Source organism: Macaca thibetana, chromosome 9 (assembly GCF_024542745.1).
Source record: "Macaca thibetana thibetana isolate TM-01 chromosome 9, ASM2454274v1, whole genome shotgun sequence".
NCBI lineage: Eukaryota > Metazoa > Chordata > Mammalia > Primates > Cercopithecidae > Macaca > Macaca thibetana.
This window is the reverse complement of record NC_065586.1, coordinates 19,099,652-19,114,856: the sequence shown is the minus strand read 5'-3', so window position 1 is coordinate 19,114,856 and position 15,205 is coordinate 19,099,652. Positions and strand designations below refer to the sequence as shown.

The window sequence follows — 15,205 nt, the reverse complement described above, 5'->3', positions numbered from 1 at the left end:
TCTTTAAAATGTAGTTCCATTATTTTACCTGAAGGGAACCACCAGGTTCCTTTAGATATTCATAGTAAAATGGAAGAATAAATCCAACTTCAAAAGCCAAATAAAAGTAATATTAGTTCATCTACATTTTGCTTACTTCTACATAATGAAATTCATAATTATACAATTAGAAATTGTAATTCTACCATTAATTAAAATCATACAAATTTTAAAATACAAGCAATTACTTCCTTCAAGAAATGTACATTATACCTGTAAATAATGACCATTTCATGGCTTCAAAATCATCATGGTTGTTACTTTTTTTTTTATTGCTGGTTTTAACAAAACCACACACACACACACGCGTGTGTGTATATATGTATGTGTGTGTGTATATAAAATGCTGTGACCAATTTCCTTTTGGAACTACAGTCAGCATCAACTGGTAATCAGTAAGTGAGAAAGAGGTCACTCAGAAGAGCTGTTTCAACCACGGATGGAGGAAGAGTGAAAACCTCATTTGATAAGATTCTCAAGGTAATTGGAGAATTTACATTTTAAATTAAATTAGATGACTCTCTCTTCTAAAACTATTTTTTGGGATCTTGTTGATTTTTGTTTTATTCAATTATATTACTCCCCCTAAGAATAAAACAATTTCTTGCTTTCAGGAACCACATAAATTCATAAATGTTCACAATCAAGTGATTACTTTTTATAAGTATAAAACTCAAGTGCTTTTCCAGAAAAATACACAATTAACACAGAAATCTTGTTTTCAAAAAAGTAACAGGAGCAAAAAATGAATATGAATCCAAGAGAAAATAGAAATACAGTAAGAAGGAGTAGAGAGGAGTAGGAATATATTAATTTTTGAAGGATGATGATGGTATCAATAATAAGAGCAGCAGTCATTTTTTATTTAGCACTTACTACATGCCAGTCACATTCACTTGCTTTAATCCTGTGAAGATGATGCTATTTTCATCTTATTTTAAAGTGAAAGAAACATATTATAGAAGTAATTGGTTGAGCATCACATGTCAAGTAAGAAAAATATGTAAGCTGAGCCATTAATGATTACACCATCCTGTGTCTCTCTAACGAAATAAAGAGATAACTGGGCTTTAGTGGATGCTGCAGAATAGGGCGGCCTGGAGAAACGAGATTGCATGCAGCTCTAGATTAAGCAGGCCAAGGACACAGCAACTTCACGGAGACTCGATCACCTTTTACTTTTGTGTTATGAATCTTACCCTTCACTGAATCATCAAATAATGTCAGGAAATTGTTATTGATTTATATCATTGACTCCGATAAAGACAGAACATGGTATCCATCATTGTGGGAAATTTCACAAAAGGGTCATTTTAAAACGAAATCTAAAATATGATACAATTACATTTTAATGGGAAGCTCGAAGCAAGTAGAGCTACTTGAAATCAATGGACTACTCAGAAAAAGTGCCACCTTGAGATACGAAAACAGCACAGCAGTTAGGGGGAAAAGAAATATTAAAAGAATATATTTATGTGAAAAGCTGAACATAGCAAGTGAGCAGGCCAAGTTAAAACAGGTTTGAAAATTACTATTAACTCTTTGGCCTAAATTTTTCCAATAAAACTCTCACAAGAAATGGAGGGAATATTGAAATGTCATTAATTTGCTGTTCTTACAGAATAAACAGTAAACCTAATTCTTTGCCAGCAAGAAGAGCGAATGCCCTACCTAATTAGGGGTGTTGATTTCCTATGAAACCCAAAGCAATATGTATTCTGTTATATTGTCTACAACTGACATCAAAAGAACCACACTGAATCAGAATTTCATGGCTAAAAGGGAACACAGAGGTCACATGATTTGATGTCTTTCTTCTTTCCAATATTTGGACTGGGTTACACTGTACTGTATAAATATGTTCAGAGCTCAGTTACATGGAACTGATGACTAGGCAATGACTAAGGTCATCCTTAAATGATTCAGGCTATTAACCTTAAATCCTAGCCTATTTCCAAGAAGACAAACTTTAAATATTTGAATATTTAAAAAGCTAGATTAACTATTTGTAGGTGTAATATCTTTTTCATTTGTTGTTGATAAAAGAACAAAGTAGAACTGTACTTAGCTAGAATCCTCATGTATATTTTCACATCTTTAAAAATACACTGAGAGAAATCAGGTTAAAGCCAACATATTAGCGTCTTTTTTTTTTTCCAGAGGATAAGAAATGGGATGGAGAGACATACAAGGAAGACAAAAGTTGTATCTTCATGAGCAAACAAACTTTAACATTATAAGCAAATGAAATATTAACATTAGTTAATACTGAGGTGCATTTGAGTATTTGTTTCTCTCTGTATTAACTACTAGTTTGAAATATTTAATAGTAAATACATGCGATAATCGTGTATTGAATAGTACCATGTATATATCTGTGCCAGTGTATCTATTTATTTATATTGTGTGTATATAAAATCCAGACTAATTCACAACAGAACGTCAATACAAGTCCACAGTTCCTTATCTAAAGTCTTTGGGGCCAGATGAGTTTTGAAATGTGAATAGCTTAGAGCTGAGAATGGTAACATAACACTGAGAGTGTTTATTACATGATACCCTCTGGGAGATTGGGGGCAGCACTGTCAAATCAAACCTATCATGAAAGGAGCTGCCTAAAGGCCTCACAGTGGTTCAGGGCAGCTTGGGTTTTGCTTCTAAACTCATTTTTAAAAAGCTTATTGCTTTCCAAATTTAATTTTCTAAATTGCTGATTAGATATTATAGGGCCGTCATGGCCTTCTTGAGAGTGAAATTTGAGGGAATTTTTTTTTATTTTTCTTTTACTCATCTGTAGTTTCCAAAATAAACATGTGCTGTAGCCAACTCATAACTGGATTAAGTGGGGAGACACAGAGGAAAAATCTTAGCTTCTCTGGGTTGAATTAAACATGACTGAGACCTTGAAAGAACTCAGCATTGAGGCTGATTGGAGAGAAAAAGCAACACAAGGTACTGAGCCACCAGCAGGGGGATGAAGGGAGAGGGAACAGCAGGGCTGGGTTAGAAACCCTCATACATCCATTGCAACAAAATCACAGAATCTAACCAAACCACTGCCCATCTACAAACTAGTTAATATGCCCCCCAGATAATAAGGGATAGTATCCATTTGCACTGCAAAGCAAAATCATTACTATATCCAAAAAGGAGAACATTAAACAGAAAACAAAAACTGCATTCACTGAAACTCTTCAGTAATGGTGATGGGTCAATGAGAGCTTCCAGCTGTAGACAGAAATGGCATGTGCTTCAACTCATATTTCTAAATTACCTACTGCTAGAAAGGACATTCTGTTTTCTTCTCAATATGTCAATTAATGACAAACTCTGAACCATCTTCTTGGTGAGTTTCATTCTAACTAAAAGCAACCTGAATGAAAACAATTTTCTATAGAATATAAATGCAGGAGGCAAAAGATCAAATTGTTCTGATTTCGTTGCCCTGCTCCTTGCAGTGGAGATTGACACCAAAATGATTTCATGACCAGCCTTTGCGTCAAATGCTTCCCAATTAAGAGCTGCTAGTATTCACGATGTCTTTTTCCATTAAATATGAGAATAGAATAAATTGATCTTTGAGAAGGGAAGTTGGAGACTGTCACTGAGTGAAGAGGCCTTTAATGATTGAGCCTAGAGTTCTGATCAAGCAGAAATTCCCTTTTTAAAACAGAGAATACTAACATTTATTGAGTGTCTACTATTTCCAGACAATATCCAAGGAATAACCACGGCAATAAAAATAGCTAAATCCCGTGTCTATGCCAGATTCACTTCCACGTGCTTTACAAGTATACACCATATAATCCTCACAATAACTCTATAAAGTAGAGAACAGTAATTGATTACAGTTGATGCTTATTCCCTATTCTTCCTGCTTCCATGGGAAGGCAGTTCCCTGTAGTAACATTGCTGTTACTTATCCCTCACTCTGTAGCAGGAGGAAGATTTAGCTGACTGTGAAGTTAGAAGAGTAACCTGGGGGAACTCGACTTATCCTCCTCTCCCATTCAACACCCCCTGTTGGGAGCCAGTCTGTCCTCAGGAGGCATGCATTCTGATATTATCTCTGGCTAATGGTAAGAGACTTCTCCTAGAGTATGAGCTCTATATTTCTCCAGCACAGTCAGTTGTTCTCTGGGTAATTCTATTTATTCTAAGATCAAGCATTATTTTAAACAAGTGACTCTACATTCTAAAGCCATCTGCTCCAAAATATGTATTCCCTACCTGTTTAACTTCTATATTTATCTCAATTTGTTCAGAAATGAGGACGAGATGACCTTAAAGCCCCAACTATTATCCTCACATCCTACTAGTGAAAGAGGCATAGAAGACTTGGGTAACTTGTCTGTGATCATACACTTTTTTGTCTTTGTTTTTTTAAGATGGAGTCTCACTCTGTTGCCCAGGCTGGAGTGCAGTGGCGCCATCTCGGCTCATGGCAACTTCCACCTCCTGGGTTCAAGTGCTTCTCCTGCTCCAGCCTCCCCAGTAGCTGGGACTACAGGTGCGTGCCATCACGCTCGGCGAATTTTTTGTAGAGATGGGGTTTCACCATGTTACTCAGGATGGTCTCAATCTCCTGACCTCATGATCTTCCCACCTCAGCCTCCCAAAGTGCTGGGATTACAGGCATGAGCCACTGCACCCAGCTGATCATACACTTTAACTTGAACCCAAGGTTCCAGAGCCCATGTTCATGGCTGCCATTTTAGCTATATCATCTTTAATATACAGACTCCCCTGGAGTATTGCTTTTATCATCACTGGTTTTCACACATTAGGAAATTTGATGCTCAAAGACAATATTTACACAGTCATTTAGCAAACAATAAGCAGAGCAGAGACTAAAACTCAGACCACCTGACTCCAAAACAGTGTGCTCTCCATCATATTCCTCCATCCAATCTAGTTTCCAAAATTGCTCTTTTCAAATGTCATCCAGAAGACTTATGTACAAGAGAGTAGAAATTAGAATGCCCATTTGACAAGATACAATTGCCTTCTTTTATTATTATATTTTATTAACACATAGTTGTACATATTTAAGGGGTAAATGTGATATTTTAGATACATGCATACATTGTGTTATGATCAGATAAAAGTAATTGGGATATCCATCACCTTACACACTTCTCATTTCTTTGTGTTGGGAATGCTCCAAATCTTATCTCCTAAATATTTTGAAATACACAATAACTTGTTACAGTTGCCTACTGTGCTATCAAACACTAGAGCTTATTCCTTCTAACTACAATTTTTAACCACTAACAAACCTCCCTTCCTAACCTCCTCCTCCCCACCACCCTTCTCAGCCTCTAGTAACCATCATTCTCCTCTCTGCCTCCATGAGATCAACTTTTTAGCTCCCACGCGTGAGTGAGAACCTGCCGTATTTGTCTTTCTGTGCCTGGCTTATTTCACTTAATATAATGTCCTCCACTTCCCAAAGGTGGATAACATTCTCAATGTTACCAGGCAGCAGAAAGTGAGACAATAAGATTAATATATTACAGCCCAAGTCAGATTTTATTTTCACTACATCATATAATCCAACATCTTTACTTTGAAAAAGAAATCATTTTAAGGTACTCTTCTCTCTGCCATCTTATTCATTTCTTATCTCCACTTTTGCTACTATTCTACACATACTTCTTGAGCGCATAGTCAAAACAATCTCTCTACTCATCCCAGATCGTGTGTTTGATCTCTGAATGTGTTTGCTTCATTAATGTTGAATAAATTCATGAGCTATGTGTACTATTTTGTTATCTGAAAGGATTAGCATTAAATAAGTGTCTTCTGTCGCATTGTATTAATTTCTTATGGGCTTACCTGAAAAGGTATGAGCTATATGTGTTATATTGTTATCTGAAAGGATTAGCATGAAATAAAGTGTCTTCTGTTGAATGGTATTAATTTCTTATGTGCTTACCTGAAAAGGTAGACTAGATTCTCCCGCTTTTGCAATGAGATCAATTTTTGCGTGGCTCCACTGAGATTCGGAGAATCTGATTATTTTGCCTTGCTTTTGCAAGTTTCCATCTAGAGATGTTCTTGTAAAAACTGAGAGATGTGAATGTTGAGACAAATGATACCAAAACTGCACCTGTTGAAAACATATTTTCAATTATATAAATATTCCATTGACCTGTCTCTGGTAGTTTTTCCTATAATTTGAAATATTCATGACCTCAGGTGATCTGCCTGCCTCCCATCTCTACTAATAATCCAAAAATTAGCCAGGTGTGGTGGCATGCGCGTGTAATCCCAGCTGTTTGGGAGGCTGAGGTAGGAGAATCGCTTGAACCCAGAAGGTGGGGAGGTTGCAGTGAGCTGAGATCATGCTGTTGCATTCCAGCCAAGGCAACGAGAGCGAGAACCACCACCACCACCACTAGAGCACAACTGTACCATTCCAGGACATGCTCCAAAATTATTTTTTTTTTCTAAATTGTTCTTTGACTCGAGTTCATTGTCCTACTTTGGGGACATTGTAAGACATGGCCTTGAGATTTGTAAGTTCATTGTCCTACTTTGGGGACATTGTAAGACATGGCCTTGAGATTTGTAATCTGAACTCCTTGAGATTTGTAAGTAGAGTATTATTATTATACTGGACTTACCCTCTTGTAGCTTGGAGCATTTTACACTGAATTGCTGTCAGTATCCCCCACTAAACTACATTTTATTAGAGCAAGTATGTGTTTAGGTTGTTGCCATTATATTCCCTGCATCAAGGACTGTGATCAACACACAGTAGATAAGCAATATACATGTGTTGGATCGTAGGCATAATGTTTACTTTGGTATCATAGCAAGCACTCAGAGGAGAAGTCTCAGAATAACTATTTTTAGTTTTGTTTTTTTCTTTTTACTTCCTTGAATCTGAACCACATGTGGCCCTCTCTTCATTGGCAGACTCAAATGTGTAGGCTGGCCCTAATAAACCTTACTTTGGGATCCAACCCATCTCTGGTTTCATCTACCTTTGTCCTGATTTTCTCATTCATATTTGTAAAACAATCTATGGATTATCTTTTACTGAAGGAATATTAATGTAATTGTAAAGCAAGTTGGAGAACTAAAAACAAAAGAAAGATCAATAGATGAACATACAAATTTTGAAAGCAAAAGCTTCATATTATCCATCTTCTTGTATTTAATTGTGAAGTCCTAAAAGTAAGAGATTATGTTACTTACACAGTAACTCAAATATGAGAATTCAGAAAATATTAGTATCCACATTAATTCCCTTCATACTTTATGTTTCCTAGTTAATTGTAAACAGTAACAGCATTTCAACAGCGTAAGATAGAATAGCTTTGGGCTTCCTCGTGTTCTGTTAGTCCTATCTCATATTTCAAAGAAGAATGCCAATTTTCCACTAGTGGCTGAAGGGACTTTTGAAGCGTAAATTAAAGTCCACATCTTGAACAATGATTAGCTACGGGAACAACTGTCCATGCTGATGCCATGTGTTGGCCACATATAAAGTACAAAGTAATCCATGTAAACTGGCCCTAAAATTGTGCTGTTACAGATGGCAACTCACAAGAAAGCTCAAGTTGCTTTAAAGTCCTTTCAAAAAAAGAAAAAATTCTTAACTGTATCAGCCTGATAGGATTATGTAGGAAAAAAAAAAACATAATTTCAGAAAACGAAAGCTTTAATCATGTCAAAGTACCCCACACTGGTTATCTCACTGCTTGACTCTACTACCTTATAATGAAGAACACTGGTTCCATGAAAGCACTATTATCAATACGTTCCAATTCAGAGGACTGGCTAGATTTTCCAATTACCCAAGAAGGTAAGAATTTGTTTTGTTTGCTTATTCTGTAACTTTTATGTAAGAAAATATCACATATTGCCACAAACTTATAAAAACAGTCATATTATAGTCTTAGAAAAATCCTGAGAACCTTAGCTATGTGTATCTCAGACTATCAATAACATTCTCCTACAGTCTAGTCCTACTTCCTAAACTGGAAAGCATTATAAAGCAACTCAAATATCCTTCCTGCTAACTCAACGACTCCTAAAATTCAAGCACATAGAGAAAAGCATGAAAAACAAATATCTCTTCTGGTAGTCTGTAGTGGCTCCTTGAAACAGTCTCAGTTTTTCAAAAACCAAGGCAAACCATGAAGTCAGCATCCACAGCCTTTAGAAATCGAAGCCTTGGTTTCGACATAAACTAGCAAGCACTCAAAGTGTCCATGACAGCATTTTCACCGAGACCCCACCTAAATAACACCCTCAACCCCAACTCAGTCACAAATTTAAGCAAAAATTAAGTGTCCTCAAGTGGAAACAATGATAAACTGAAACTCAATCCCGGCGACCACAAATCAATGGCTATCAGGAAGCATACAATGATGGGAAATATAGATTACCTTTTAAAATCATATACATGCATTTGATTTCTCAGGGACTCTAGGTGAGTCATAGGAATTTCTAATACACTCTTAATATCTTCAAATTTGTGTAAAGCAGGCAGAATTAACACATCGTATTCCTTTACATTCAATTTCTTCTATATAACTGACATTCGTGGTCTCATCACATTAAAGTATGACCTTGAATTAAATCTAAGTTAGCTTGCACTTTCAAAGAACAAGTGCTTCTGGACTTCTGGATTTTTCCCTCCAAAAAAAAAAAAAAAACAAAACAAACAAACAAAAAAAAAACTCTGTATCTATCTTTCTCTTTTTCTGTCTATCTTATAGGATTTAATTAAAATAAAGAGGTGGGAATGGGTAAAAGGCATTTGGATAAAATGGAAACGGAGACCAGGCAGTTGTTTTAATTCTTATTCTCACAAAGAAATGGGAAGAAACAAAAAAAAAAAAAAGAAAGGAAAAGAAAGTATCTTTAGGACTTTAAAGTATCTATGGGACATCACTATTAAGAACTCAGGACACTCCCACTTAGACTTATTCCAAACTGAAAGTATAATTAGGTTTATACCTCGGAATAATATGTCACTTATCACCAGGGATGCCCAAGCAAATTGCTGTAACACTATACTTACAGGCAGTGAATGTACTGTGTGGCACTATTGATCTCTTCAATATTTTCTGACAAGTAAAGATCAAAAAATGAGCTGAAATCCTAAGGGCGAGAGGTATGTTGGAGCTCTCAAAAGGACTGAAAACAAGACAAGTTGAATAGAGACACCTGATTTAGGTGTTACTTTTATGGAAAGCAAAGGAATTATGTTGACTGAATTAAGATTATATTTGGTACATATATACCAATATTTGGTACAAACATTGTTTACCTATTAGGTACCAAATATTTTGCCAGGTGCTTTATTTAATCACATTTTAATCCTTGTCATTATTCCATACAATCGTGTATGCTTCTAGTGTAAATGCTGACATTTAATCCATAGAATCATGTATGTTTCTGGTGTAGACACTAAGTCTCAAAAGGAACATACAATTTGTCTGAGCCACAATTACAAAGTGGCAAAAGAGACTTGAGCCAAGTCTGACTCCTCCGTCCTCTCTAATATGCTGCTGAAATAAAATGAGTATTTCACTGCTTGGTTTGTGTTTACCTGGCACCAGAGGACTCATTTGAAAAACTCAAATTTCAGTAAATATAATCATTTTTTCTGTATACATTTATCTTTACTTATCCATTCATCTTTCTTTCAACAAACACTTATTTAACTGACTTTATTTTTCTCAATGCACATTGTTGGCCAAACATTTTGGCAATATGTATCCACAGCTTTAGATTATTGAAATGACTGTGTGAAAAGAATATAAAATAACAGAAAGCTTCTTTAATAGCCGCCCCCAAAGAATGGTGCCAGTTACGTGTTACAAATGGTCTTTTAGAAGGACATGGCATTTCGTGTTGAAATAGCGCATATAAATCTCTTACTTCATCATTAAAGTGATAGTAAAACATGGCAGGCATTTACTAGCAGAATAACCCAAGCCCAGCGATTTACAACCACAGAATGGCCAATGGAAATTCAGAACAGTTGATTACCTGACATGGGTTAGAGGCAGTGAGCAATTTTGTAAGAACAGGACTTCCAAGCTTGGCCACCCCGGGGGAGTGCTGTGCCTCCAAATAAATAAATGATCCTGCAAAAACAAAGGGAAAGTCATACGGATACAAGTTCTCTTACACACTTAGCTGTTCTTTGCTCCAGAATCTTATCCTTGCACATGTTAAACTATCAATTAGATAAGGAAAATTACATTTTTACATATTTACTATTATGGTTTGTAGATAACAAATAGCATTTATACATGTATAACATTAAATACCTAAAATAACATTTAATCAATTAAAACAAGCTCTTGATCCAAATCACCTGAACAAACATTTTTATTGGCTTCATTTATGTCATAGAGTTTGACATCAAATTAAATGAAGCTTCTAAGCTGACAATTAGATACTCAACATGCCCTTCATGAAATACCCACAAGAGCTTTATTTTTCAGTTTCCTCACAAAGTACTGAAGGATATGAGCTTATGGAATGAATTTTAGTTTCTCAGGTTTGACATTGTTGTCTGTGCTAGAGGGGATGAAAGCTTAATTAAAGATCTAATCTGAACATTAACAAAATAACCGCTTTTAGATTTTAACTACGACGGATGTGCTCATAGCAAATGTGCAGGGGATAACATCTCTCAGCAGCTTAAAAGATCACATGTTCGGAGCTGCTGTCTGTGGTAGTTTCACTGAATATTGAAGACTTACAAGGAAGGCTATACCCAACAATGTCAAGGTCTGATCCTGCCCTTTGATAATCACAATGATGGGCAATTTGGAAAACCAACTATTTTCATTGGAAAATACCATATTCAGAGAGTGATTTTCCTAGAGACAAGTTAATGCTGACTGCACAGAAAGGAAAGGATTTAGAATTAGAATGTATTATTTTATAGACTCCACCATGTGTTAAACCAAACAACCAAGGGTGTGAGTCAGCAGTGCCATCTTTGAGTAGGAAAAATATAAACCCAAGTTTATATTGTTTTTAAATCTCAAAACCAACTTGGAAAGATAAAGATTATTGTTCCCAAATTCCAAACTATGGGTAATGGAAACAGCATATGCAAGCAAGTTCATTAAATTCTCTATGTTTCACCTAGAAAGGAAAAGAGTAGAAAAAGGTCACTTTGAAAAACTCTTCCACCTAAAAACGCTCAGATTTAGGTAAAATTCAACTGAATATTTTTAAAAAGACAATCAAAATTCTAAAAACAAATGAACCAGTATTCAAAGACCTTACTCCTCCAGTCATTTAAAAGAATATACACGATTTCAAACAATCAGTTAATGAAGGTGAGAACATGTACACATTAAGACACCAAAATCTGAAAGGAGCAAAAGGTCTGAATAAATCATTTAGACAACAAAAGTAACTGAAAAAGTAATGAAAAGAAAACCTAACAAGAAATGTATGGTGCCACATCTGAGTTAAATTTAATTTTCTTTCTTTTTTTTTTTTTTTTTCCTGAGACAGGGTCTGGCTCTGTCACCTAGGCTAGAGTGCAGTAGCATGATTATGACTCACTGCTGCCTGGAACTCCTGGGTTCAAACAATCCTGCAGCTTTAGCCTCCCAGTGGGACTGCAAGAGCACACTACCACATACAGCAAATTTTTCCATTTTTTTGTAGGGACAGAGTCTCAAACTCCCGACCTCAAGCAATCCTCTTGCCTTGGTCCTTCAAAGTGCTTGGATTTCAAGCATGAGCCACTGTACCTGGCTCCCTATTTAATTTTTAAAAAACAAACATTTGCAACATTATCCGAGGAACCTCAGATTGTAGAAAAATATGGAGAGCTTCCTGATTCATTTTAGGTTGCCAGAATATCTTTAATTTTTAATAAAACTGATGAAAACAGGACAAAATTTAAAACTCTAGAGAGCAACCTCACTTGTGAGCATAGGAACAAATATTCTAATTAAAATGATATCGAATAAATTGGAAATCACTATCCAAAAATAGTGTGTCTTGATTAATCTGAGCCTTCTGAGAATGGAGGTTTGGTTTAATTTAGGAGCTCGGTCACCACATTCAATTACATCAACAAAATGAAAGTATCAAGTCATAGAATCCTATCTAAATGTTGAAAAGACTATGGAAAACCAGTGAACAATTTCAAGCCACAAACCTTAATAAAACAAAAGGAAATAATTAAATAAAGACTAATGAACAACCCCAAAATAAATAGCATTCTAAATGGCAAATGACAAAACAATAATTAAAATGAGAAATGACATAATATATTTCTGTCATAATTATCAATTAGAGATAATAGTAGACAATATATATTATCTTAGACTAATATTATCTTAAAGGTCTGGTGAATGTAGAAGCCAAGGAAATAAAACATCTGGTAGACATTATAGAAAGAGAGAAGCAAATTTCTCATGTTTTACCAATATTATAATTGTAAAAATGGAAAGCCAAAGTATTCTATTTTTTATAATTATAGTATCATTTAAACAATTTGGCAAGCTAAATGGAAACAGATATGTTATAAAATTACTTCTCTTAACTTAGCAGTAAGTTTCTAGATACAGAAACAGCAAGAAAAGTCCAACTCCTGATAGCAAAATTAACTTTTTTTAATGTAGGAATAAATTTAACAGAAAAGGGACATGATTTATATGAAGAACATTAAAAACTTTGTGAAAGACTACAAACTCCCTGGTTAGATGAAAAGAGATAACATGTTTCTAGATGGAAAGATAATATAATTAAAATATGAAGTTACTGACCATTGATTGGGAAGCTAAATGCTATCCTACGATAATTTTAACCAAATATTTAGAAAGTTGATAATACTGTGTTAAAATTAATATGTGCAGGTAAGGGGTATAGAGAGCCTAAACTCTGACCACAGGCCCAGGGACTTCTAGGAATATGTCCCTTGATTTATCTTCCTACAAGCCTGCTCTAAACAATGAACCAAGTTGGAGAAATGTGGAATTTAGCAATTGTATTCCCGGTAACGGCAAGGAGTTTACTTCTGGTAATCAGAATTGTTTATTGTAAAACTCTTACACACCCACATATCCCAGAGGGGCTATGTGATCCGCACAATATAAAACTTAAAGGAGGGAGTGAATAGTCTCCCTGGGTTAAAGTGTTCACATCTGGCTCGACCTCATCTTCTGCACAACATGCATCCTTGTTAATGCACGGGCCTAAAAGTAACACCTCACATGTTTTGAGAACATTAGAGGCCAGTCTCTATAACTTTGACAAATGCAAAAGTTATAACCAAGCATTACCATATAGAATGAAGAAATAAATAATAAATAAAACTATTCCAATTAGGTTTGGTTCCGGAGTGCAAGAGGGGTTTAATATTTAAAAAATCAATTTACCTTATAGACAAAAAAGATAATCTGACAATCATATGATCATAATAGATGCTGAAAAACACTGAAAATTTTTAACATACATTCAATTTTTTTATTTTTTTTAAAAGTACACTCTGAATAGAAGGGAGCATTCTTATATGATAAAGAATACAATTTTTCAGTAAGAATGGAACTTAAGGTTCAACTATTGACAGCTTTTCCTCTGAGACAGAAATAAGACAAGTCTAGCAGCTATCACCAGTTCTATTCAACACATTCTAGAAATTCTATCCAGTACATAAAACAACAAAAGAAAAATAGAAATGTTAATATTTAGAAAAAAGGAAATAAAATTGTCATTATTTGCAGACAAAATAATTGTGATCCTAGAAAATAAAATATATATGTATAAGTTCTTAACTACGATAAATAAAATTACCAAGGCCACTGGATACAAGGTCAATATTTTCTATAAAAAATGCATTTCTATATGTCAGCAATAATTAAAATAAGAAGTTCTTTAAATGTAACATTTATAATAGCACAAAAACCTAGGAAAATATTAGCAAAAGATTTTCAAAATCTCTACACTGAAAGTTGTAAAATATTATTTAGTAAAATTAAAGAACCCAAATAAATTGATACATTGGAAACATTTGAAAAAAATATTTTTCAGTGAAATGCAAATAAATATTACATATGAGAAAGCATTGTATACCCATTAATTGGAAATTTTTAAAGAGAATTATAATGCCTCTTGCTGGTAGGAAAATAGGAAAAAGTACTCCCATTTTGCCACTGAAAATTGAAGTACTAAAGTTTCAGGGGAAATGAATCTATAAATATTTATTGAAAGTATAAATACATATCTTGATTTAAAAATATAGGAATCTCACTCCTAGTTATCTGTTGCATAAAATCGAAAGTATCCTACGTGAGGAAATGTGTAGAATAATAAATTTGAAACACTGTCATGATATTGATGTCACTGGATAGGGGAATGGCTAGATACATTATAGTATATCCAAATCAAATAAATTTAGCTAAATAAACAAACATGAATTAAACTTCTTCTGATTCCAGGTAAGACTGAGTATCACAGACCAGATTTTATCTTCTGTCTTAAACTAGCAAAAAAATTAGATAAAAGCATATTTAGCATGGATTGTCAAATACAGGATGTTGAGAATGCAAGATAGTGACAGATTACAGGATAGTGATCTCTGAGAGACGGGAAACAAATGAGTTAGGTCCTGTAATTTCCACAGCTTACTGCCTAGATAGAGTTTCCAGGTGCCTGTGCAGAGGGGAAACACAGGAGTGTGGTGGTCTCCTCGAGTTGAAACAGATAGAGTCGGTGCTTTGGGGTGACCCACAAGAGTAGAATTCGTAAGACAGAGTGCCAGCTGCCCCTTTCAGGTACGGAGCTTTGTAAAGACAGCAAGCTCCGGAGATCTGCAGACAGTCCCCCCTAAATCGCCATGTAAGGACCAATCGTGTACATGGATTGGAGAAAACTACCTGAGTCTGGGGATAAAAACACCCGAAATGGATAGCTGGAACATTTCCTGAAGGTCACAGAAAGTCAGGAATGGTGGAGTTCTCTTACCACCCAGAGTCCAAAAAAACAGACATAGGCATTGGATAGAGAACTCAAACCAAACACTTGTGCCCAGACAAAAACACGTATGCAAATTTGACAATGTTTTTACTCATATTCGACAATATTTGGAAACAATCCAAGTGTCCTTCAGCTGGTTAGTGGATAAATGAAGTATGGTTCATCCACACAATGGACCCAACTACTC

General features: G+C 35.1%; 1 protein-coding gene across 3 annotated transcripts in view; it reads right to left on the bottom strand.

Annotated features, from left to right (window-relative positions):
• Window positions 1-15,205, bottom strand: part of MALRD1 (MAM and LDL receptor class A domain containing 1) — a 930,868-nt gene that overhangs the window by 552,547 nt on the left and 363,116 nt on the right. For all 3 annotated transcript variants that reach the window (XM_050804020.1, XM_050804022.1, XM_050804021.1), the window contains exons 12-13: window positions 10,054-10,151; window positions 5,978-6,151 (exon numbers count right to left, since the gene is read on the bottom strand). In XM_050804020.1, coding sequence (XP_050659977.1) covers window positions 5,978-6,151; window positions 10,054-10,151 — 272 coding nt within the window. The remainder of the gene's footprint in view (window positions 1-5,977; window positions 6,152-10,053; window positions 10,152-15,205) is intronic.